This window comes from Coregonus lavaretus (assembly GCF_964263955.1).
Source record: "Coregonus lavaretus genome assembly, chromosome: 26".
In the NCBI taxonomy this organism is placed as follows: domain Eukaryota; kingdom Metazoa; phylum Chordata; class Actinopteri; order Salmoniformes; family Salmonidae; genus Coregonus; species Coregonus lavaretus.
The window spans coordinates 37,756,414-37,781,858 of record NC_140013.1 but is presented as its reverse complement, the minus strand read 5'-3'; the positions used below and the strand labels follow the sequence as shown (position 1 = coordinate 37,781,858).

General features: G+C 46.0%; 1 protein-coding gene across 1 annotated transcript in view; it reads right to left on the bottom strand.

Moving 5' to 3' along the window:
• The window catches only part of LOC311101903 (rho guanine nucleotide exchange factor 17-like), a gene marked incomplete at its 5' end in the record, with an annotated part of 98,728 nt that overhangs the window by 7,157 nt on the left and 66,126 nt on the right, over positions 1–25,445 (bottom strand). The window contains 8 exons of the mRNA XM_084143138.1: positions 1,946–2,031; positions 3,398–3,507; positions 3,794–3,844; positions 3,976–4,161; positions 4,388–4,480; positions 6,365–6,481; positions 16,550–16,732; positions 24,410–24,487. Coding sequence (XP_083999264.1) covers positions 1,946–2,031; positions 3,398–3,507; positions 3,794–3,844; positions 3,976–4,161; positions 4,388–4,480; positions 6,365–6,481; positions 16,550–16,732; positions 24,410–24,487 — 904 coding nt within the window. The remainder of the gene's footprint in view (positions 1–1,945; positions 2,032–3,397; positions 3,508–3,793; positions 3,845–3,975; positions 4,162–4,387; positions 4,481–6,364; positions 6,482–16,549; positions 16,733–24,409; positions 24,488–25,445) is intronic.

Sequence of the window (25,445 nt, the reverse complement as noted above, 5' to 3'; positions counted from 1 at the left end):
TTGTTAGTTGTTATTAGTCCCATCCTTCAACTCCATTCAACACCACCCATCTATCTCTTAACACCATCCATATTGGATTACTATTTGCCATATATTTTTCAACTGTACTGTGTTGTTTTACAAAAGTTCTGAACATTTCTATTCTCATTGTTTCTACAGATTGTAAATTGAAAATAAACATTTTTGCTAAAAGTATTATTATATTATTGATCGATTGACTATGACTTTTCAGATCACCGAGTAATGCTATCTGCAGGGATAGCTCCAGGTAAATATATTGCAATCCTTCAGCCATTCCTGGACCTGTGTCCAAAAACAAGCTACAAAATGGACAGTACCAAAACAAATGTTCTAATGATTCTGTCTCTTCGCAGTACTTTGTTGAAGCACCTTTGGCAGCGATTTCAGCCTCGAGTCTTCTTGGGTATGACGCTACAAGCTTGGCACACCTGTATTTGGGGAGTTTCTCCCATTCTTCTCTGCAGATCCTCTCAAGCTCTGTTAGGTTGGATGGGGTGCGTCGCTGCACAGATATTTTCAGGTTTCTCCAGAGATGTTTGATCGGGTTCATGTCCAGGCTCTGGCTGGGCCACTCAAGGACATTCAGAGACCGAAGCCACTCCTGCGTTGTCTAATCTTCGCCCCAGTCTGAGGTTCTGAGTGCTCTGGATCAGGTTTTCATCAAGGATCTCTCTGTACTTTGCTCTGTTCATCTTTCTCTCAATCCTGACTAGTCTCCCAGTCCCTGCCGCTGAAAAACATCCCCACAGCATGATGCTGCCACCACCATGCTTCACTGTAGGGATGGTGCCAGGTTTCCTCCAGACGTGATGCTTGGCATTCAGGCCAAAGAGTTCAATCTTAGTTTCATCAGACCAGAGAATCTTGTTTCTCATGGTCTGAGAGTCCTTTAGGTGCCTTTTGGCAAACTCCAAGCGGGCTGTCATGTGCCTTTTACTGAGGAGTGGCTTCTGTCTGGCCACTCTACCATAGAGGCCTGATTGGTGGAGTGCTGCATAGATGTTTGTCCTTCTGGAAGGTTCTGTCAGAGTGCCCATCGGGTTCTTGGTCACCTCCCTGACCAAGGCCCTTCTCCCCCGATTGCTCAGTTTGGCCGGGCGGCCAGCTCTAGGTTCCAAACTTCTTCCATTTAAGAATGATGTAGGCCACTGTGTTCTTGGGGACCGTCAATGCTGCAGACATTTTTTGGTACCCTTCCCCAGATCTGTGCCTCGACACAATCCTGTCTTGGAGCTCTACGAACAATTCCTTTGACCTCATGGCTTGGTTTTTGCTCTGACATGCGCTGTCAACTGTGTGACCTTATATAGACAGGTGTGCCTTTCCAAATCATGTCCAATCAATTGAATTTACCACAGAAGACTCCAATCAAGTTGTAGAAACATCTCAAGGATGATCAATGGAAACAGAAGGCACCTGAGCTCAATTTCAAGTCTCATAGCAAAGGGTCTGAATACTTATATAGGTATTTCTGTTTTTTATTTTGAAATACATTTGCAAAAATGTCTAAAAACCTGTTTTCACTTTGTCATTATGGGGTATTGTGTGTAGATTGATGAGGGGGGAAAATATTTAATAAATTTTAGAATAAGGCTGTAATGTAACAAAATGTGGAAAAAGTCAAGGGGTCTGAATTATTTCCGAATGCACTGTAAACTACACATTCCATGAGCACTGGGATACAGGAAGAACTACAGTATAATCTCAGATACATATAAACTACACATCCCATGAACACTTGGATACAGGAAGAACTACAGTATGAACTACACATCCCATGAACACTGGGATACAGGAAGAATACAGTATCATCTCAGATATATATAAACTACATATCCCCATGAGTACTGGGATGAAGGAAGAACTGCAGTATAATCTCATATACATATAAACTACACATCCCATGAGCCCTCAGGAGTCTTACTTTTCACCATCTCCACATCCTCTAGGGGAAGTTTCCACAGGAATTTATATTTACTGGAAGTGTCGATCACACTGGCAGCAGAGTACCTGGAAGAGGAGGAGATAGAAAGACGAGAGGACAGGGAGAGAAACAGTCATTTCTGTGTACGATGCAGAAAGTGTAATGTGTGTCAGGCAACACCAGGGGGCAGCAAGAAAGTCTCCTTTTATTTAACACTGTAAATGAGGGGGTGAACCCATAGAGAATGATAGAGGTCTCTAGTAGCCAAAAAGCTGTATTAGCATGGGCAGCGACATTGAGGGCTCCACCATTTTAATATAATCAACAGGGTGGGACTTCCAACGTCATTGGCTGATCCTTCATGTCCAACCAGGTCATCAGGAGGGATCAGCCAATCATGAAGAAGAAAATGGTCTACTTCAAAATGGAGATAGCATGGGCAGCGCCATTGAAGCTTTCACAGACGCTATAATGGCCAGATACAAAGATGAGTCCTCTATCTATCTCTATGGGTGAACCAAGGGGCCAGTGTTCCGGTTTTGACTACTCCCACAGTCTTGCTTCAGTACTGCAGTTTAACTGACGTCCGGCCCCATAGAGAAGTCAGATTTGAAAATTCCTAATAAGACATTTTAGTCATAACCTTTGTGCACAAAACATCCATTGAATTATTCAAATAATTGTAGCTGAGGCCGATTTGTTTTCATCACTCAGCCAAAGATATTAACAATTTATATTCATCCAATGTTTGCCATGTTTTTGAATGATGTGTCGACGCTGCTCGCACTGCTCCCTGTGCACACCGAGGGCCGTGTAAACCGAATGCAACCCGGATATAGACGGTCCATGAATTGGCATATGCGAACGTGAGTAGATTACGTTGAAAACAAAGGTCGGACATCTCTAGTTCTTTTATACCTCAATGTGGTGAACGTAGGGGTTAAGGGGATAACATTGCTAACTCAGATTCTGATATAAAGTCTTTGAATTGCCCGCTTGTTGAGGGTGTTGACCCATACAGTCCCTACTCATCCAATAGGGATTCCCAGGAGGGTTGTTAGTGAGTGGAGTGGAAAAATACAAGATGGACCGATCTGTCTGTTGGGCTGATCTGTCTGTTGGACTGATCTGTCTGTTGGACTGATCTGTCTGTTGGACTGATCTGTCTGTTGGACTGATCTGTCTGTTGGACTAATCTGTCTGTTGGACTGATCTGTCTGTTGGACTGATCTGTCTGTTGGGCTGATCTGTCTGTTGGACTGATCTTTCTGTTGGACTGATCTGTCTGTTGGACTGATCTGTCTGATGGACCGATCTGTCTGATGGACCGATCTGTCTGTTGGACTGATCTGTCTGTTGTCATTCTATATTGTGACTCAGAAGCTCAAGCAGCTGCATTGCAGGTTTGTTTGTGTGTGTGTGTGTGTGTGTGTGTGTGTGTGTGAGACTCACAGGCTCATGGAGCTGCGTCTCAGGGATCCAGACTTCCTCTTCAGTGTGGTGCAGATGAGCAGATCACTGAAGAGGAAGAGAGAACGGTCCTTCTTACCCCCCACGGTCTTCTGCAGAGAGAGAGAGAGAGGAGAGAGAGAGTGAGAGACAGACGGACAGACAGACAGAGAGAGAGCGAGAGAGAGAAAGAGAGTGAGAAAAAGAGAGAAAGAAAGAGTGAGAGAGAAAGAAAGAGAGAAGGAAAGAGAGAAAGCGCAAGAGAGAGAGATCCAATCCTTCTTATCTGTTATCTAGATTGATATCTGACGGAGGGCAGTCTCTGCTGTAAGTCTATCTGGAAGATCATCATAATAGCACACTGTTTATCTAAATGTCAATCTACTGTCTCAGTCTCACCGCCTCCACCACCATCTCCTGTCTCAGGAACTTCCTCATTGGGTTAAGGATCTGACAGAGAGAGAGAGAAAGGGAGACAGATTATCATCATTATTACAGTATCATAAACTTTGAGATAGCAAAAGAAAGCACAAGGTATAATAGCATCTTTAACAAAATGAGAGTATATATGTGTGTCCTACATCTCTGACGTGTTCCACTCCCTCGATGTGGGCCTCTATCTCCTGCATGACGCGTGTCTCCCTCTCCACCTCCTCCGCAGAGCGACGCCCCTTATTGATCTTCTCAGCCAATCGCTTGATGTCTCTCTGGGCATCCAATAGCAACGGGTGGTCTGGATGTTCCTCAGGAGTGTGCTTCAACAGATCCTAGAGAACAGGGACACACACATTTTACTACCAAGTAAAGGAAGAGAATACACCTGCTTACCTTAATCTTTCATAGGCAGGCCTTCAACATTAAACTGTTTGACATTTTGGAAACAGCTAGGCCAGGAGAAGCCTTGGACTCACCTAGGACTTATCCCAGTTAGGCAGAGGGAACCATGGGCAGGGGACTCACCTTGACCAGTTAGGCAGAGGGGAGGGGACTCACCTTGACCAGCAGCTCATAACGGGGGATTCTCTGGACAGGCTTGATCATCAGATCACCCAGGGCCTGCTTCTCCTTGTTCTCACGCATACTGGTCTGTGGGGGGGGGGAGGAGGAAGAGAGAGGAAGGTGGGAGAGAGAAGGAGCGAAAGAAGAGAGAGAAAGGGAGAGAAAGGGAGAGAAAGGGAGAACGGGGCAGAGTTCTAGTCAGACATGCATATGAGCCATACAGTGTGAATAATCTGTCTGGTTTCTCCATAGACACTAGATGGCGCTATGGTTCCACATTCTGATCAGTCACATTCCTGTGACTTTTTAATGGTCATCATCTAGTCTGGTCAAAGGTCAACTATAGAGCGGAATAAAACAACAGCCGATAGGTGACTGGAGAAACACACACACACACACACACACACACACACACACACACACACACACACAAACACTATACACACACACACACTGAACTAGACATCCACATGTTTTGAACTCCATGTCTCAACTCTGTCTGTCACTAGTGAGGAACTTCCCCTCCCTAACTTCAGGCTATGCTCAAACCCTACACCCCGACCCAAGTAGTCCATTCTGGCACCTCTGGTCTCTTGGCCCTCCCACCCCTACGGGAGGGCAGCTCCCGCTCAGCCCAGTCCAACCAGCTTCCCCCTGAAGCTAGGACAGCAGAGTCCCTGCCCATCTTCCAAAAACATCTGAAACCCTACCTCTTCGAAGAAAAATAAAATATTATTTTCGTGAACCAACACTCACACTTGACTTTCCCCCCTTACTAGCTCTGACTTTGCTGATAGATACTTTATTGAGGAAAAATGTACTTACTATGACTGAGATATGTGGTTGTCCCACCTAGCTATTTTAAGATGAATGCACTAACTGTAAGTCGCTCTGGATAAGAGCATCTGCTAAATTACTAAAATGTAAATGATTCACTTCAGTGGAACCTGCCTGTCACACTAGTGAGCTGGGCCAGACTGCTCTACCTCAAGCCAGGCGTACGCTACACGATTTGGCCCCAATTAAGCTGTCCCAAACAAGTGTTTGAGATTGGAGACAAAATCACCATGTCGTTGCCTACTCGGGGCGCGTGGCCGGTCCTGTGTTTGAGCAGTCCCAGACGTCCCGATATTTTCAAACGTTTGATTTTATTGGCACAAAATCTGCAATGTAGTGTGAACGTGCAAGTTACGGGAACGGTGATCAGCCAATGAGAGCTTGCCAGGGAAGAGGCCAGTGAGATGATAACGTTGTTTCCCATCACCAGGATGTGTAGACTGTCCAGCAGGAGCGATCACTACTACTAGTATGCGTTTGTACTTTCCTTTAACCAAAGCGTCAAATCGTTACAGCTCTGAAGTTCACAAGCAATGTTTTCAAGTCAAAATGTTGGCTAGATATTTCAACTCTGTATGGCAAGCGTGAATGTCTGACTGAAAACGTTTATGAGGCTGCTTTGAGCCACAGCTCGTTAACAATCTAATCTCATCACTGGTTTTCAAGAGAATTCTCACAACCAAGTGAAGAATCTTGTAGTGTGTGACCGTTCGTCTGTGCCACATCGTTTAGTGTGTGCACCACTACGTTGTCAAGACAAACAACTACGGGAAAGACGGTCATTTAATGTGATAGGCTCAGCGTCGTTAGGATTTTGAAAGTTGTGTAGTGTACGCCCGGGACCAGGGGATCAGCAATCGAGTGTCTCTTTCCAAAGAAAACCTCCTGAGAAAACTGCTATTGGACGAGCAGGAGGGACAGGATGTGCACACACACACACACACACACACACACACACAAACACACACACACACACACAGAGATACACACAGAGACACACACACACACACAGAGAGACACACACACAGACACACACACACGGTAGATAAAGACAGTTAGAGACAAGTCCGTGCATCACACTCACCTACAGAAACACACTCATATAGACAGTAGACAGTGGACATACACACTCACCTCCAGGAACTTGAGGAATGCTGGCTTCGCCTCCTTTGCGATCCTCACTGCGTCTTTGGCGTTCAGAAAGTTATCGATGTATGCTGAATAAATATTAGCAAGAATCTCTTTGGAGAACTGTGTACAAGAGAGAAATATAGAGAGGGGAGGAGAGAGAGAATGTTAACAGGAAAACATGAATATAAACATACTGTTAAGGTCCCCCCCCCTCCCCCCATACTAGGTTCTGTTTACTCCTAGCAGAACTCGGCTAGGTGAAGTGAACGTCTGTGCCTCGCATACTTTAGCTTGAAAAACAAGAAAAAATTGCAATATTACTGTTTGTCCCTTTAGAGACGCCGTAGCAACAACATAGACAAAATAGTCTGAATTTATGTAAGATAAATCATGAAATCTGTAATAAATTAATGTTTTTGCAGAGGTCTTAGTCGCGCAATTTTACATCTAATTAAGATGTTTGGTGCAGTATTTCTCAAGTGAAAAATGTGCAAGAAAACTAGTCGTCTCTTGTTGAAAGACAACAAACATTTCATTGAAGAATCCTGTCCATAGTTCAAATCAAATCAAATTTTATTTGTCACATAAACGTGTTTAGCAGATGTTATAGCGGGTGTAGCGAAATGCTTGTGCTTCCAGCTCTGACAGTGCAGTAATATCTAACAAGTAATATCTAACAATTCCACAACATATACCCAATACACACAAAACTAGTAAGCAATGGGATTTAAGAATATATGCATATATGGACAAGCAATGACAGAGCGGCATGGACTAAGATACAGTAGAATATTATTGAACAGAATGCAGTATATACAGTGGGGAAAAAAAGTATTTAGTCAGCCACCAATTGTGCAAGTTCTCCCACTTAAAAAGATGAGAGAGGCCTGTAATTTTCATCATAGGTACACATCAACTATGACAGACAAAATGAGGGAAAAAAATCCAGAAAATCACATTGTAGGATTTTTAATGAATTTATTTGCAAATTATGGTGGAAAATAAGTATTTGATCAATAACAAAAGTTTCTCAATACTTTGTTATATACCCTTTGTTGGCAATGACACAGGTCAAACGTTTTCTGTAAGTCTTCACAAGGTTTTCACACACTGTTGCTGGTATTTTGGCCCATTCCTCCATGCCGATCTCCTCTAGAGCAGTGATGTTTTGGGGCTGTCGCTGGGCAACACGGACTTTCAACTCCCTTCAAAGATTTTCTATGGGGTTGAGATCTGGAGACTGGCTAGGCCACTCCAGGACCTTGAAATGCTTCTTACGAAGCCACTCCTTCGTTGCCCGGGCGGTGTGTTTGGGATCATTGTCATGCTGAAAGACCCAGCCACGTTTCATCTTCAATGCCCTTGCTGATGGAAGGAGGTTTTCACTCAAAATCTCACGATACATGGCCCCATTCATTCTTTCCTTTACACGGATCAGTCGTCCTGGTCCCTTTGTAGAAAAACAGCCCCAAAGCATGATGTTTCCACCCCCATGCTTCACAGTAGGTATGGTGTTCTTTGGATGCAACTCAGCATTCTTTGTCCTCCAAACACGACGAGTTGAGTTTTTACCAAAAAGTTATATTTTGGTTTCATCTGACCATATGACATTCTCCCAATCCTCTTCTGGATCATCCAAATGCACTCTAGCAAACTTCAGACGGGCCTGGACATGTACTGGCTTAAGCAGGGGGACACGTCTGGCACTGCAGGATTTGAGTCCCTGGCGGTGTAGTGTGTTACTGATGGTAGGCTTTGTTACTTTGGTCCCAGCTCTCTGCAGGTCATTCACTAGGTCCCCCCGTGTGGTTCTGGGATTTTTGCTCACCGTTCTTGTGATCATTTTGACCCCACGGGGTGAGATCTTGCGTGGAGCCCCAGATCGAGGGAGATTATCAGTGGTCTTGTATGTCTTCCATTTCCTAATAATTGCTCCCACAGTTGATTTCTTCAAACCAAGCTGCTTACCTATTGCAGATTCAGTCTTCCCAGCCTGGTGCAGGTCTACAATTTTGTTTCTGGTGTCCTTTGACAGCTCTTTGGTCTTGGCCATAGTGGAGTTTGGAGTGTGACTGTTTGAGGTTGTGGACAGGTGTCTTTTATACTGATAATAAGTTCAAACAGGTGCCATTAATACAGGTAACGAGTGGAGGACAGAGGAGCCTCTTAAAGAAGAAGTTACAGGTCTGTGAGAGCCAGAAATCTTGCTTGTTTGTAGGTGACCAAATACTTATTTTCCACCATAATTTGCAAATAAATTCATAAAAAATCCTACAATGTGATTTTCTGGATTTTTTTTCTGGTTTTGTCTGTCATAGTTAATGTGTACCTATGATGAAAATTACAGGCCTCTCTCATCTTTTTATGTGGGAGAACTTGCACAATTGGTGGCTGACTAAATACTTTTTTTCCCCACTGTACATATGAGATGAGTAGTGCAAGATATGTAAACATTATTAAAGTGACTAGTGTTCCATTTCTTAAAGTGGCCAGTGATTTCAATAGGCAGCAGCAGCCTCTAATGTGCTAGTGATGGCTATTTAACAGTCTGATGGCCTTGAGATAGAAGCTGTTTTTCATTCTCTCGGTCCCAGCTTTGATGCACCTGTATTGACCTCGCCTTCTGGATGATAGCGGGGTGAACAGGCAGTGGCTCGGGTGGTTGATGTCCTTGATGATCTTCTTGGCCTTCCTGTGACATCGGGTGCTGTATGTGTCTTGGAGGGCGGGTAGTTTGCCCCCGGTAATGCGTTCGGCAGACCGCACCACCCTCTGGAGAGCCCTGCGGTTGTGGGCGGTGCAGTTGCCGTACCAGGCGGTGATACAGCCCAACAGGATGCTCTCAATTGTGCATCTGTAAAAGTTTGTGAGGGTTTTAGGTGCTAAGCCAAATTTCTTCAGCCTCCTGAGGTTGAAGAGGCTCTGTTGCGCCTTCTTCACCACACTGTCTGCGTGGGTGGACCATTTCAGTTTGTCGGTGATGTGTACACCAAGGAACTTGAAGCTTTCCAAATTCTGGAGGCGTGCTTAGCCACACAGTCATGGTTGAACAGGGAGTACATGAGGGGGCTGAGCACGCACCCTTGTGGGGCCCCAGTGTTGAGGATCAGCAAAGTGGAGATGTTGTTTCCTACCTTCACCACCTGGGGGCGGCCCGTCAGGAAGTCCAGGACCCAGTTGCACAGGGCGGGGTTCAGATCCAGGACCTCGAGCTTAATGATGAGCTTGGAAGGTACTATGGTGTTGAATGCTGAGCTATAGTCAATGAACAGCATTCTTACATAGGTATTCCTCTTGTCCAGATGGGATAGGGCAGTGTGCAGTGTGATGGCGATTGCATCGTCTGTGGATCTTTTGGGGCGGTATGCAAATTGGAGTGGGTCTAGGGTGACAGGTAAGGTAGAGGTGATATGATCCTTGACTAGTCTCTCAAAGCACTTCATGATGACAGAGTTGAGTGCTACAGGGCGATAGTCATTTAGTTAAGTTACCTTTGCTTTTTTGGGTACAGGAACAATGGTGGACATCTTGAAGCATGTGGGAACAGCAGACTGGGATATGGAAAGATTTAATATGTCTGTAAACACACCAGCCAGCTGGTCTGCACATGCTCTGAGGACGCGGTTAGGGATGCCGTCTGGGCCGGAAGCCTTGCGGGGGTTATCATGCTTAAATGTCTTAATCATGTCGCCATGGAGAAGGAGAGGCCACAGTCCTTGGTAGTGGGCCTCGTCAGTGGCACTGTGTTATCCTCAAAGAGGGCGAAAAAGGTGTTTAGCTTGTCTGGAAGCGAGACGTCGGTGTCGGCGACGTGGCTGGTTTTCCTTTTGTAGTCCGTGATTGTCTGTAGACCCTGCCACATACGTCTTGTGTCTGAGCCGTTGAATTGCGACTCCACTTTGTCTCTATACTGATGTTTTGCCAGTTTAATTGACTTGCGGAGTGAGTAGTTACACTGTTTGTATTCTGCCATATTCCCAGTCACCTTGCCATGGTTGAATGCGGTGGTTCGCGCTTTCAGATCTGCGCGAATGCTGCCATCTATCCACGGTTTCTGGTTAGGGTAGGTTTTAATAGTCACAGTTGTCACAACATCACCTATACACTTCCTGATAAACTCAGTCACCGTTTCAGTGTATACGTCTCAATTATTTTCAGAAGCTACCCGGAACATATCCCAGTCCGCGTGATCAAAACAATCTTGAAGCGTGGATTCCGATTGGTCAGACCAGCGTTGAATAGTCCTTAGCACAGGTACTTCCTGTTTGAGTTTCTGCCTATAGGAAGGGAGAAGCAAAATGGAGTCGTGGTCAGATTTGCCGAAAGGAGGGCGGGGGAGGGCCTTATAACCATCTCGGATGTTCGATTAGCAATGGTCGAGGATTTTAGCAGCGCGAGTACAACAGTCAATAATGTTGATAGAACTTCGGCAGCCTAGTCCTCAAATTTGCTTTGTTAAAATCCCCGGCTACAATAAATGCAGCCTCAGGATATGTGGTTTCCAGTTTGCATGAGGTCTAGTGAAGTTCTTTGAGGGCCGTCGTGGTATCGGCTTGAGGGGGGATATACACGGCCGTGACATTAACCGAAGAAAATTATCTTGGGAGATAATACGGTCAGCATTTGATTGTGAGATATTCTAGGTTGGGTGAACAGGAGGACTCGAGTTCCTCTATGTTACTACAATTACACCATGTGTCGTTAATCATGAAACACACACCTCCGCCCTTCTGCTTCCCGGAGAGATATTTATTCCTGTCTGCGCGATGAACTGAGAACCCATCTGGCTGGACCGATTCCGACAGAATATCCCAAGAGAGCCATGTTTCCGTGAAACAGAGGATGTTACAGGCCTTGATGTCTCTCTGGAAGGAAATCCTTGCCTGTTGTTCGTCGAGCTTATTAACCAAAGACTGAACATTAGCGAGTAGAATACTTGGAAGCGGTGGGTGATGTGCGCGCCTCCTAAGTCGAACCAGCAGCCGCTCCGAGTGCCTCTCCTCCGCCGGTGATGTTTTGGGTCAGCCGCTGGAATCAGTTATAACAGAAATAGGCATTACAACCCCTCATGAAAAGAGCTGCCCTCTCTCCTCAGTCCCTCTCTCCTCAGTCCCCCTCTCCTCCGTCCCCCTCTCCTCCGTCCCCCTCTCCTCCGTCCCCCTCTCCTCCGTCCCCCTCTCCTCAGTCCCCCTCTCCTCCGTCCCTCTCTCCTCAGTCCCCCTCTCCTCAGTCCCCCTCTCCTCAGTCCCCCTCTCCTCAGTCCCCCTCTCCTCCGTCCCTCTCTCCTCCGTCCCTCTCTCCTCCGTCCCCCTCTCCTCAGTCCCCCTCTCCTCCGTCCCTCTCCTCCGTCCCTCTCTCCTCCGTCCCTCTCTACATCTGTAAGGAGTGATAGCAGGATGGAGAAAGGATGCTCTGACGTTCACAAAGTAATAAATCAGGTGATATACACCACAGGCGGCCGGTGGCAGCTTAATTGGGTAGGACGGGCTCATAGTAATGGATGGAACGGAATACATGGAATGGTATTGAACACATCAAACACATGGTTTCCATGGTTTCCATGTGTTTGATACCATTCCATTGACTCCATTCCAGCCATTATTATGAGATGTCCTCCCCTCAGCAGCGTCCTGTGCTATCCACCTACGCTGTCACCTGTAACCCCTCTCTCCTTCCCTCCAGTTACACAAGCAGCCCCTCTCCCCATCCTCTTCTGTCACTCTTTCCCCTCTAATGTGTGAGGCATCATTTCTTCTCCTTTTAAAGGGACAGTGCAGTCAAAAATGTTTTAAATACATTTCCACACTACGAGGTTGGAATAAGAATAGACCAATAAGAAACAGAGCTAGTTTTCAGTTGTCCCCTCCCACTCAGAACACTCCCAGACAGTTCTAGCAAAAGTATTGCTAAGAAGCAATTTCTGTTTATTTTTCACCATTTTAATTTAAAACAATCACAGTAAGGTACTTAATTGTTACCCAGAAATGATTTGATTTTGAGATAAAAACGGCTGCATTGGATCTTTAAGTGGAGATATCTCAAAGAGCATAAGTCTCTCTCTCTCCTTCATCAATCTGGAATGAACTGCTCAGACATTCAAACATGACATCCACAGCTCCCAATACACCCACATAAACACACTATATTCATAACCCAAATATACACACTCTGGAGTCTGGACAGGTGGAATGGACAGAAAGTAAACAGAATGGAGGTCTAGAAATGCAAGGTTGACCCTAACTGGCAGGCCAAGTCTCTTACACAACCTCCCTGGCTCTATAATATAGAGTCTTTACAGTATAATATCTGTATTTTAGCCTCTCTCTAATCTAATATGTAATAATAATATTTGCCATTTAGCAGATGCTTTTATCCTAATCGACTTACAGTCATGCGTGCATACATTTTACGTATGGGTGGTCCCGGGAATCGAACCCACTATCCTGGTGTTACAAGCGCAATGCTCTACCAACTATACATGATGTTACTGTCGGCTGTCTGTCAAAGGAGGGAGCAGGACTGCATAGACGGCACAGAGGTTCTGTGTGTGCTAGTACACGGGGTCAGGCCAGTTCAGGGCTACTGAGACAGATGTGTTTTGACAGGGTATCATCACAAGGGGCTGAACTGTAGAGGGGGAGAAGGGGTGAGGGGTGAGGGGGGTAAGAGAGAGAGGGGTGAGGGGGGTAAGAGAGAGAGGGGTGAGGGGGGTGGGAGAGAGAGGGGTGAAGGGGGTGGGAGAGCGGTGAGAGAGAGGGGTGAGGGGGGTGGGAGAGAGGGGTGAGGGGGGTAAGAGAGAGAGGGGTGAAGGGGGTGAGAGAGCGGTGAGAGAGAGGGGTGAGGGGGGTGGGAGAGAGGGGTGAGGGGGGTAAGAGAGAGAGGGGTGAAGTGGGTGAGAGAGCGGTGAGAGAGAGGGGTGAGGGGGGTGGGAGAGAGGGGTGAGATAGAGGGGTGAGGGGGGTGAGAGAGAGGGGTGAGGGGGTGAGATAGAGGGGTGAAGGGGGTGAGAGAGAGGGGTGAGGGGGGTGAGAGAGAGGGGTGAGGGGGTGAGATAGAGGGGTGAGAGAGACGGGGGTGAGGGAGACGGGGTGAGGGGAAAGCGGTGAGGGGAGGTTGAGGGACATGACATCTGTGTGTAAACTGACATGTCAGACACACACACACACACACACAATACACACACTCCGAAAGTTGACCTCACTGTAGCAGAAATGTCTAGCTCAAAGGCAGTTCAGACAGGTCAAGGGATTAGTACTCGCTACATTCCACTAGAATGGGGTAACAATGCCACATATTCTAAATGCATTCCACTAGCATGGGCTAACAATGCTACACAGTCTGACTGCATTTTACTTGCATGGGCTAACAATGCTACACAATCTGATTGCATAGGCTAGCGATGCTATACCGGTTAGAATAAGTCTCTCTGCCCCCAGAGGGAGAGACTAAGGCCTATGTTCTTTTGGCCTGGGAGGTGTGTGTGTTGTGGTGAACCAGAGGGCTACCAGCAGATGGGTAACATGGACCAGGAGAGGAGACGGTGTTAACATGGACCAGGAGAGGAGACGGGGTTAACATGGACCATGAGAGGAGACAAGGAGTTAACATGGACTAAGAGAGGAGACAGGGAGTTAACATGGACCAGGAGAGGAGACAGGGGGTTAACATGGACTAGGAGAGGAGACAGGGGGTTAACATGGACTAGGAGAGGAGACAGGGGGTTAACATGGACTAGGAGAGGAGACAGGGGGTTAACATGGACTAGGAGAGGAGACAGGGGGTTAACATGGACTAGGAGAGGAGACAAGGGGTTAACATGGACTAGGAGAGGAGACAGGGGGTTAACATGGACTAGGAGAGGAGACAGGGGGTTAACATGGACTAGGAGAGGAGACAGGGGGTTAACATGGACTAGGAGAGGAGACAGGGGGTTAACATGGACCAGGAGAGGAGACAGGGGGTTAACATGGACTAGGAGAGGAGACAGGGGGTTAACATGGACTAGGAGAGGAGACAGGGGGTTAACATGGACTAGGAGAGGAGACAGGGGGTTAACATGGACTAGGAGAGGAGACAGGGAGTTAACATAGACCAGGAGAGGAGACAGGGGGTTAACATGGACCAGGAGAGGAGACAGGTGGTTAACATGGACTAGGAGAGGAGACAGGGGGTTAACATGGACTAGGAGAGGAGACAGGGGGTTAACATGGACTAGGAGAGGAGACAGGGGGTTAACATGGACTAGGAGAGGAGACAGGGGGTTAATATGGACTAGGAGAGGAGACAAGGGGTTAACATGGTCTAGGAGAGGAGACAGGTGGTTAACATGGACTAGGAAAGGAGACAGGGGGTGAACATGGACTAGGAGAGGAGACAGGGGGTTAACATGGACCAGGAGAGGAGACAGGGGGTTAACATGGACCAGGAGAGGAGACAGGGGGTTAACATGGACCAGGAGAGGAGACAGGGGGTTAACATGGACCAGGAGAGGAGACAGGGGGTTAACATGGACCAGGAGAGGAGACAGGGGGTTAACATGGACCAGGAGAGGAGACAGGGGGTTAACATGGACCAGGAGAGGAGACAGGGGGTTAACATGGACCAGGAGAGGAGACAGGGGGTTAACATGGACCAGGACAGGAGACAGGGGGTTAACATGGACTAGGAGAGGAGACGGGGTTTAACATGGACCAGGAGAGGAGACAGGGGGTTAACATGGACCAGGAGAGGAGACAGGGGGTTAACATGGACTAGGAGAGGAGACAGGGGGTTAACATGGACTAGGAGAGGAGACAGGGGTTAACATGGACTAGGAGAGGAGACAGGGGGTGAACATGGACTAGGAGAGGAGACAGGTGGTTAACATTGACCAGGAGAGGAGACAGGGGGTTAACATGGACCATGGACTTACAGGAGGTAGGAGGGTCAGGGGGAAGTCACTGTACCTTACTATTTAGGGGTGAAGTGTGTGTGTGTGTCTGTGTGTGTGTGCCGTGTCTCTCTCTCTCTCAGAGGTACACTACATGACCAAAAGGTAGAACATTTACAATTGAAGTCGGAAGTTTACATACAATTTAGCCAAATACATTTAAACTCAGTTTTTCACAATTCATGACATCTAATACTAGTACAAATTCCCTGTCTTAGGTCAGTTAGGATCACCACTTTAATTTTAAGAATGTGAAATGTCAGAATAATAGTAGAGAGAATGATTTATTTCAGCTTTTATTTCTTTCATCACATTCCCACATTTTTCCTCCAAATATAACGATGGTCATTATAGCCAAACAGTTCTATTTTTGCTTCATCAGACCAGAGGACATTTCTCCAAAAAGTAAGATCTTTGTCCCCATGAGCAATTGCAAACCGTAGTCTGTCTTTTTTATGGCGGTTTTGGAGCAGTGGTTTCTTCCTTGCTGAGCAGCCTTTCAGGTTATGTCGATATAGGACTAGTTTTACTGTGGATATAGATACTTTTGTACCCGTTTCCTCCAGCATCTTCACAAGGTCCTTTGCTGTTGTTTTGGGATTGATTTGCACTTTTCGTACCAAAGAACGTTCATCTCTAGGAGACAGAACGCGTCTCCTTCCTGAGCGGTATGACGGCTGCGTGGTCCCATGGTGTTTATACTTGCGTACTGTTGTTTGTACAGATGAACGTGGTACCTTCAGGTGTTTGGAAATTGCTCCCAAGGATGAACCAGACTTGTGGAGGTCTACAATTGTTTTTCGGAAGTCTTGGCTGATTTATTTTGATTTTCCCATGATGTCAAGCAAAGAGGCACAGAGTTTGAAGTTAGGCCTTGAAATATATCCACAGGTACACCTCCAATTGACTCAAATTATGTCAATTTGCCTATCAGAAGCTTCTACCTCCCCATGACATATTTTTCTGGAATTTTCCAAGCTGTTTAAAGGCACCATCAACTTAGTGTATGTAAAATGTAAGTGTTCTCGTCGAACCACAATGCAATTTGGAGCGTATACCACAGGGTTTCAAATCAATTCGCTAATTTTTCATGCAGCAGACATGCGGTCGTGGTAAATAATCGTGTACTAGCTTATAGTTTTCTTGACATTTTGTTTTAACTCTTTTGTTTTCCGGTACTGGACCATACCGACTTTCTTTCACCCGTGGTTTTTCCATTATCCATGGTTCACAATGATTGGATGGAGGGAGGTACTTACCGATTGGATAAGCAGCTGACCCACGGTCTGTTTGTCGTGCCATTGGCTGATGCAGCTGGTGACCTGTTCCAGGAAGTGCTCATGGTGCTCCAGGATCTCTGGGATCTGATAGAACATCTCATCCACCAATGAGGGATCAACTAGGGATCCACTGTCTGAATGCTTCAAAGGCCGCATATAGCCCTACAGATAGTGAGAGAGGGAGGGTGGGAGGGAGAGGGGGAGAGATAGAGAGGGAGAGAGGGTGGGAGGGAGAGGGGGAGAGATAGGGAGGGAGAGAGGGAGGGTGGGAGGGAGAGGGGGAGAGATAGAGAGGGGGAGGGTGGGAGGGAGAGGGGGAGAGATAGAGAGGGGGAGGGAGAAAAATAGAGAGGGGACAAAAGAGGGGATATAGAGGAGGGGAAATATATGAGGGAGAGAAAGAGAGAGAGTGGGAGGTAGAGAGAGAGGGGGGAGGTAGAGAGAGGGGAGTTAGAGAGAGAGATAGAGAGGGGGGAGTTAGAGATAGAGAGGGGGGAGTTAGAGAGAGAGCGAGAGAGATAGAGGGGGGAGATAGAGAGAGAGGGGGGAGTTAGAGAGAGAGCGAGAGAGATAGAGAGGGGGGAGTTAGAGAGAGCGAGAGAGATAGAGAGGGGGGAGTTAGAGAGAGAGAGAGAGAGAGAGAGAGAGAGATAGAGAGGGGGGAGGTAGAGAGAGAGAGAGAGCTTGAGTCAAAACCAGCCTTTATTGTACATAAGGAAAATAGCAATGAGGTTGTGAGTACTCTGTATGTGTGGTTGTGTGTGTGTGTGTGTGTGTGTGTGTATGTTCAGGCTTTGATGAAAGGAAATACCTCAGTGTCCCCATGGGCCCACATTATCTACTAGTGATGGGGGGGGAATCGATAGTTACATATCAGGATATTATTTTTGACAATATATTGTATCGTATAATTTTTACAATATCGCAATATTATTTTTTGCACTAGTTGGCTGTACCTGCACCAAAATTCCAGTATTTTTCCTTCATAGCTTGTTCTCCAGCTTATTTTTAAATAGGGAGACAATTTGTTTTCAGCCCTATTATTTCCATGACTGATCAAAACTAATTTTCTCATGGCTCTCTCTTGTCCCTCTGCAGCAGACATATGGTGAGCAATATGTTTGGAACATCGAATCGTAATAAAATCACAGTATCGAATCGCAATACATAGAATCATGAAAATAATTGCAATACATATCGTATCGGCACCTAAGTATGGGGATAATATTGTGAGGTGGGATCCCTCAGTATGGTGATAATATCGTGTGGTGAGGTCCCTCAGTATGGTGATAATATCGTGAGGTGAGATCCCTCAGTATGGTGATAATATCGTGTGGTGAGATCCCTCAGTAATGTGATAATATCGTGTGGTGAGATCCCTCAGTATGGTGATAATATCGTGTGGTGAGATCCCTCAGTATGGTGATAATATCGTGTGGTGAGATCCCTCAGTATGGTGATAATATCATGTGGTGAGATCCCTCAGTATGGTGATAATATCGTGTGGTGAGGTCCCTCAATATGATGATAATATTGTGAGGTGAGATCCCTCAGTATGGTGATAATATCGTGTGGTGAGATCCCTCAGTATGGTGATAATATCGTGAGGTGAGATCCCTCAGTATGGTGATAATATCGTGTGGTGAGATCCCTCAGTATGGTGATAATATCGTGAGGTGAGATCCCTCAGTATGGTGATAATATCGTGAGGTGAGATCCCTCAGTATGGTGATAATATCGTGAGGTGAGATCCCTCAGTATGGTGATAATATCGTGTGGTGAGATCCCTCAGTATGGTGATAATATCGTGAGGTGAGATCCCTCAGTATGGTGATAATATCGTGTGGTGAGATCCCTCAGTATGGTGATAATATCGTGTGGTGAGATCCCTCAGTATGGTGATAATATCGTGTGGTGAGATCCCTAGCCATTCCCAGCCCTAGTATCTACCGTCTCAAATGTTTCCATTTTTCAAAACGGAGGATATGGAACGTCTACCTCTCTACCTCTTTTCCACCCGTCCCTCTTCTTCTCTCCCTTTATTTCTTCTTCCCTCAGTCCCGCACACATAATCAACCTCAATCAACTACAGAACAGTTACTATAAATAGACAGTTCCAGTTAATATTTTGTTACCAGGCAGGCACACACACTACATAGAATGACAAATATGTTTCTATTTTGGGAAAATTAAACCTTCTTTTCCTGAAACCAGCCTCGTGAAATGGGAACACATCCAGGCAAGCCACAGACCCCATTAAACAAGCACTTTTTGCGTGTGTGTGTGTGTGTGTGTGTGTGTGTGTGTGTGTGTAAGAGAGTGTGATCTGCGTATATAGCCTGAGTTGGTAGGATGTGTGTGTATGCACGTGGTGTGTGCATTGTTTATTAATACAGTGTGAGTGTGTGTTTGGGGTCTGTTCAGAGGGTGCCTGATCGATGGTGTGTCTCACACACGCTTCTCATTCTGTTTTGACTACATGGCACCTGGGCTTACTGTGGCTGCAGTTCAACATACTGCCTCTCTTTCCCCTCCCAAGCCTCTCTTCCCCCTCCCAAGCCTCTCTTCCCCCTCTCTTTCCCCTCCCAAGCCTCTCTTCCCCCTCCCAAGCCTCTCTTCCCCCTCTCTTCCCCCTCCCAAGCCTCTCTTCCCCCTCTCTCCTCTCTTCCCCCTCTCTTTCCCCTCCCAAGCCTTTCTTTCCCCTCCCAAGCCTCTCTTCCCCCTCTCTTCCCCCTCCCAAGCCTCTCTTCCCCCTCTCTTCCCCCTCCCAAGCCTCTCTTCCCCCTATCTTTCCCCTCCCAAGCCTCTCTTCCCCCTCTCTCCTCTCTTCCCCCTCTCTTTCCCCTCCCAAGCCTTTCTTCCCCCTCCCAAGCCTCTCTTCCCCCTCCCAAGCCTCTCTTCCCCCTCCCAAGCCTCTCTTCCCCCTCTCCTTCCCCTCTTCCCCCTCTCAAGCCTCTCTTCCCCCTCTCTTTCCCCTCCCAAGCCTCTCTTACCCCTCTCTCCTCTCCCTCTCCCAAGCCTTTCTTACCACTCTCTCCTCTCCCATGCCTCTCTTCCCCCTCTCTCTCTCTCCTCTCCCTCTCCCAAACCTCTCTTCCCCCTCTCCCAAACCTCTCTTTCCCCTCTCTCTCCCTCTCCCAAGCCTCTCTTCCCTCTCTCTCCTCTCCCAAGCCTCTCTTCCCCCTCTTTAAACTCTTAACTGTCCACTCGTCTCTCACCCACGTCTTCTTTCTTCTCTATCAGCTTCTACTGTCTGAACATCTCTTCCATAAAGAACGGTATCATAAAAAAAAAAAGAACAGAGAGGCTGAACATCTCTTCCATAAAGAACTGTATCATCAAAGAGCAGAGGCTGAACATCTCTTCCATAAAGAACTGTATCATCAAAGACCAGGGGCTGAACATCTCTTCCATAAAGAACTGTATCATCAAAGAGCAGAGAAGCTGAACATCTCATCCATAAAGAACGGTATCATTAAAAAAGAGCAGAGAAGCTGAACATCTTTTCCATAAAGAACTGTATCATTAAAGAGCAGAGGCTGAACATCTCTTCCATAAAGAACTGTATCATCAGAGAGCAGAGAGGCTGAACATCTCTTCCATAAATAACTGTATCATCAGAGAGCAGAGAGGCTGAACATCTCTTCCATAAAGAACGGTATCATTAAAAAAGAGCAGAGAGGCTGAACATCTTTTCCATAAAGAACTGTATCATCAGAGAGTAGAGAGGCTGAACATCTCTTCCATAAATAACTATATCATCAAAGAGCAGAGAGGCTGAACATCTCTTTCATAAAGAACGATATCATCAAAGAGCAGAGGCTGAACATCTCTTCCATAAATAACTGTATAATCAAAGAGCAGAGAGGCTGAACATCTCTTCCATAAAGAACTGTATCATCAAAGAGCAGAGAGGCTGAACATCTTCCATAAAGAACTGTATCATCAAAGAGCAGAGCGGCTGAACATCTCTTCCATAAATAACTGTATAATTAAAGAGCAGAGAGGCTGAACATCTCTTCCATAAAGAACTGTATCATCAAAGAGCAGAGGCTGAACATCTCTTCCATAAAGAACTGTATCATCAAAGAGCAGAGAGGATGAACATCTTCCATAAAGAACTGTATCATCAAAGACCAGAGGCTGAACATCTCTTCCATAAAGAACTGTATCATCAAAGAGCAGAGCGGCTGAACATCTCTTCCATAAATAACTATCATCAAAGAGCAGAGAGGCTGAACATCTCTTCCATAAAGAACTGTATAATCAAAGAGCAGAGGGGCTGAACATCTCTCCCATAAAGAACTGTATAATCAAAGAGCAGAGGGGCTGAACATCTCTTCCATAAAGAACTGTATCATTAAAGAGCAGAGAGGCTGAACATCTCCTCCATAAATAACTGTATCAACAGAGAGCAGAGAGGCTGAACATCTCTTCCATAAAGAACGGTATCATTAAAAAAGAGCAGAGAGGCTGAAAATCTTTTCCATAAAGAACTGTATCATCAGAGAGTAGAGAGGCTGAACATCTCTTCCATAAATAACTATATCATCAAAGAGCAGAGAGGCTGAACATCTCTTCCATAAAGAACGATATCATCAAAGAGCAGAGGCTGAACATCTCTTCCATAAATAACTGTATAATCAAAGAGCAGAGAGGCTGAACATCTCTTCCATAAAGAACTGTATCATCAAAGAGCAGAGGCTGAACATCTCTTCCATAAAGAACTGTATCATCAAAGAGCAGAGAGGCTGAACATCTCTTCCATAAAGAACTGTATCATCAAAGAGCAGAGAGGCTGAACATCTCTTCCATAAAGAACTGTATCATCAAAGACCAGGGGCTGAACATCTCTTCCATAAAGAACTGTATCATCAAAGAGCAGAGCGGCTGAACATCTCTTCCATAAATAACTATCATCAAAGAGCAGAGCGGCTGAACATCTCTTCCATAAATAACTATCATCAAAGAGCAGAGGGGCTGAACATCTCTTCCATAAAGAACTGTATCATCAAAGAGCAGAGAGGCTGAACATCTCTTCCATAAAGAACTGTATCATCAAAGAGCAGAGAGGCTGAACATCTCTTCCATAAAGAACTGTATCATCAAAGAGCAGAGAGGCTGAACATCTCTTCCATAAAGAACTGTATCATCAAAGACCAGAGGCTGAACATCTCTCCCATAAAGAACTGTATAATCAAAGAGCAGAGGGGCTGAACATCTCTTCCATAAATAACTATATCATCAAAGAGCAGAGAGGCTGAACATCTCTTTCATAAAGAACGATATCATCAAAGAGCAGAGGCTGAACATCTCTTCCATAAATAACTGTATAATCAAAGAGCAGAGAGGCTGAACATCTCTTCCATAAAGAACTGTATCATCAAAGAGCAGAGAGGCTGAACATCTTCCATAAAGAACTGTATCATCAAAGAGCAGAGCGGCTGAACATCTCTTCCATAAATAACTGTATAATTAAAGAGCAGAGAGGCTGAACATCTCTTCCATAAAGAACTGTATCATCAAAGAGCAGAGGCTGAACATCTCTTCCATAAAGAACTGTATCATCAAAGAGCAGAGAGGATGAACATCTTCCATAAAGAACTGTATCATCAAAGACCAGAGGCTGAACATCTCTTCCATAAAGAACTGTATCATCAAAGAGCAGAGCGGCTGAACATCTCTTCCATAAATAACTATCATCAAAGAGCAGAGAGGCTGAACATCTCTTCCATAAAGAACTGTATAATCAAAGAGCAGAGGGGCTGAACATCTCTCCCATAAAGAACTGTATAATCAAAGAGCAGAGGGGCTGAACATCTCTTCCATAAAGAACTGTATCATTAAAGAGCAGAGAGGCTGAACATCTCTTCCATAAATAACTGTATCAACAGAGAGCAGAGAGGCTGAACATCTCTTCCATAAAGAACGGTATCATTAAAAAAGAGCAGAGAGGCTGAAAATCTTTTCCATAAAGAACTGTATCATCAGAGAGTAGAGAGGCTGAACATCTCTTCCATAAATAACTATATCATCAAAGAGCAGAGAGGCTGAACATCTCTTCCATAAAGAACGATATCATCAAAGAGCAGAGGCTGAACATCTCTTCCATAAATAACTGTATAATCAAAGAGCAGAGAGGCTGAACATCTCTTCCATAAAGAACTGTATCATCAAAGAGCAGAGGCTGAACATCTCTTCCATAAAGAACTGTATCATCAAAGAGCAGAGAGGCTGAACATCTCTTCCATAAAGAACTGTATCATCAAAGAGCAGAGAGGCTGAACATCTCTTCCATAAAGAACTGTATCATCAAAGACCAGGGGCTGAACATCTCTTCCATAAAGAACTGTATCATCAAAGAGCAGAGCGGCTGAACATCTCTTCCATAAATAACTATCATCAAAGAGCAGAGCGGCTGAACATCTCTTCCATAAATAACTATCATCAAAGAGCAGAGGGGCTGAACATCTCTTCCATAAAGAACTGTATCATCAAAGAGCAGAGAGGCTGAACATCTCTTCCATAAAGAACTGTATCATCAAAGAGCAGAGAGGCTGAACATCTCTTCCATAAAGAACTGTATCATCAAAGAGCAGAGAGGCTGAACATCTCTTCCATAAAGAACTGTATCATCAAAGACCAGAGGCTGAACATCTCTCCCATAAAGAACTGTATAATCAAAGAGCAGAGGGGCTGAACATCTCATCCATAAAGAACTGTATCATCAAAGAGCAGAGAGGCTGAACATCTCTTCCATAAAGAACTGTATCATCAAAGAGCAGAGGGGCTGAACATCTCTTCCATAAAGAACTGTATCATCAAAGAGCAGAGAGGCTGAACATCTCTTCCATAAAGAACTGTATCATCAAAGAGCAGAGAGGCTGAACATCTCTTCCATAAAGAACTGTATCATCAAAGAGCAGAGGGGCTGAACATCTCTTCCATAAAGAACTGTATCATTAAAGAGCAGAGGGGCTGAAGAGAGCGAGTGTAAATTCCTCTATGAGAGGGGCTGAACGGAAAATACTATCTGTGTGTAAGGGGGGCTGGGGTTATTTAAGGTGGGGGGTATCTGTTCGTGGTTGGGGTTTGTGTCGAGGGGAGGTTGGGGATAGGGTTGGCCTGTCTCAGTGAGAGGGGTTGTGGGGAGGTACGGTAGAGAGGGACGAAGGGAGTCTATCTAAGAGACAATAGGGGTTGTGGGGTGGGGGTGGAGTGGAGTGGGGTTGTGGAGTTGTGGGGTGGGGGTGGAGTGGGGTTGTGGAGTGGGGGTGGAGTGGAATGGGGTTGTGGAGTTGTGGGGTGGGGGTGGAGTGGAATGGGATTGTGGAGTTGTGGGGTGGGGGTGGAGTGGAATGGGGTTGTGGAGTTGTGGGGTGGGGGTGGAGTGGAATGGGGTTGTGGAGTTGTGGGGTGGGGGTGGAGTGGAATGGGGTTGTGGAGTTGTGGGGTGGGGGTGGAGTGGAATGGGATTGTGGAGTTGTGGGGTGAGGGTGGGGGTGGAATGGGGTTGTGGAGTTGTGGGGTGAGGGTGGAGTGGAATGGGGTTGTGGAGTTGTGGGGTGGGGGTGGAGTGGAATGGGGTTGTGGAGTTGTGGGGTGGGGGTGGAGTGGAATGGGGTTGTGGAGTTGTGGGGTGAGGGTTGGGTCTGGGTAGGGAGACTGATGTCTGAATGAGGTGGTGAGAGGGGTGAGGAGAGGGGCTTTAGCAGGATTCATTTAACATTAAGACATTGCAACTTCAACCATCTGTTAGCACTGGGGGTTCCTGTGAGTGTGTGTGTGTGAGTGTGTGTGTGTGTGTGAGTGTGAGTGATTGTGTGTGTGTTGTATTACCTGTATGAGTGTCCGGAGCGACTCCACATAAGACTGCTCAGTGTCCAGGAGGGTCATCACGACATGTCTTCTCATATCCTGCAGGGGGAGACAACACTGTGAGTGCTACTGCATAACACAAACACAATTTGGCTCGACTGTCATCAAAATAAGGGTTTCCTGTTTACATGGTTAGGTTGGAATCTGTACACTGGGAAAAATACCAGTGTGTGTGTGTGTGTGTGTGTGTGTGTGTCTGTGTATCCTACAGAGGAGATACAAGCTTGTCAAAGGCTTTATGGCTCAAAGGCTAAGACATGAAGAAAATACATTTACATTTTAGTCATTTAGCAGACATTCTTATCCAGAGCGACTTACATTAGCAATTAGGGTTAAGTGCCTTGCTCAAGGGCACATCGACAGATTTTTCACCTAGTCGGCTCGGGGATTAGAACCAGCGACCTTTCGGTTACTGGCACAACGCTCTTAACCACTAAGCTACCTGCCGCCCAGAAGAGACTCGTGCCTTATCACGACTAACACGCCAAACTACCAGCAGTCACGCTCTACACATGCTATACACTGGGCTGTCACACACACACAAATCCCCAGAGAGTATTATGCTCAGATTCCTAACGCTCTGTTCTCGCCAGCTTCCTTTCCCCCAAACCTCTGTCTATTTTCTCTCTCTTCCTCTGTGTACCTGTAGATTGTCAAGCAGCGCAACAGGATCTGGCCCTGATGGAACAAGACTAACAGAGACAGTGGAAATATGCTTCAGAGAAGTTAGTCTATCAATTAATGAATCACTGAATGAAATGCATTAAGTCTAGTCGACAAAGAGAGAGAGACACAGAGAGAGAGAGAGAGAGAGAGAGAGAGAGAGAGAGAAGAAAGATGTCATTATCTCACTTCGCTTTAGCAACAGTGGCTTTGTCATTCATGCTAATAAAGCTTCTCTGAATCTGAGAGAAAGTGAGAGAGCGCGATAGAGAAGGGCAAGATGGGATGTGTCAGGCCAACCCAACCAGCCCCCAGGTGGCTAACGAGACTAACT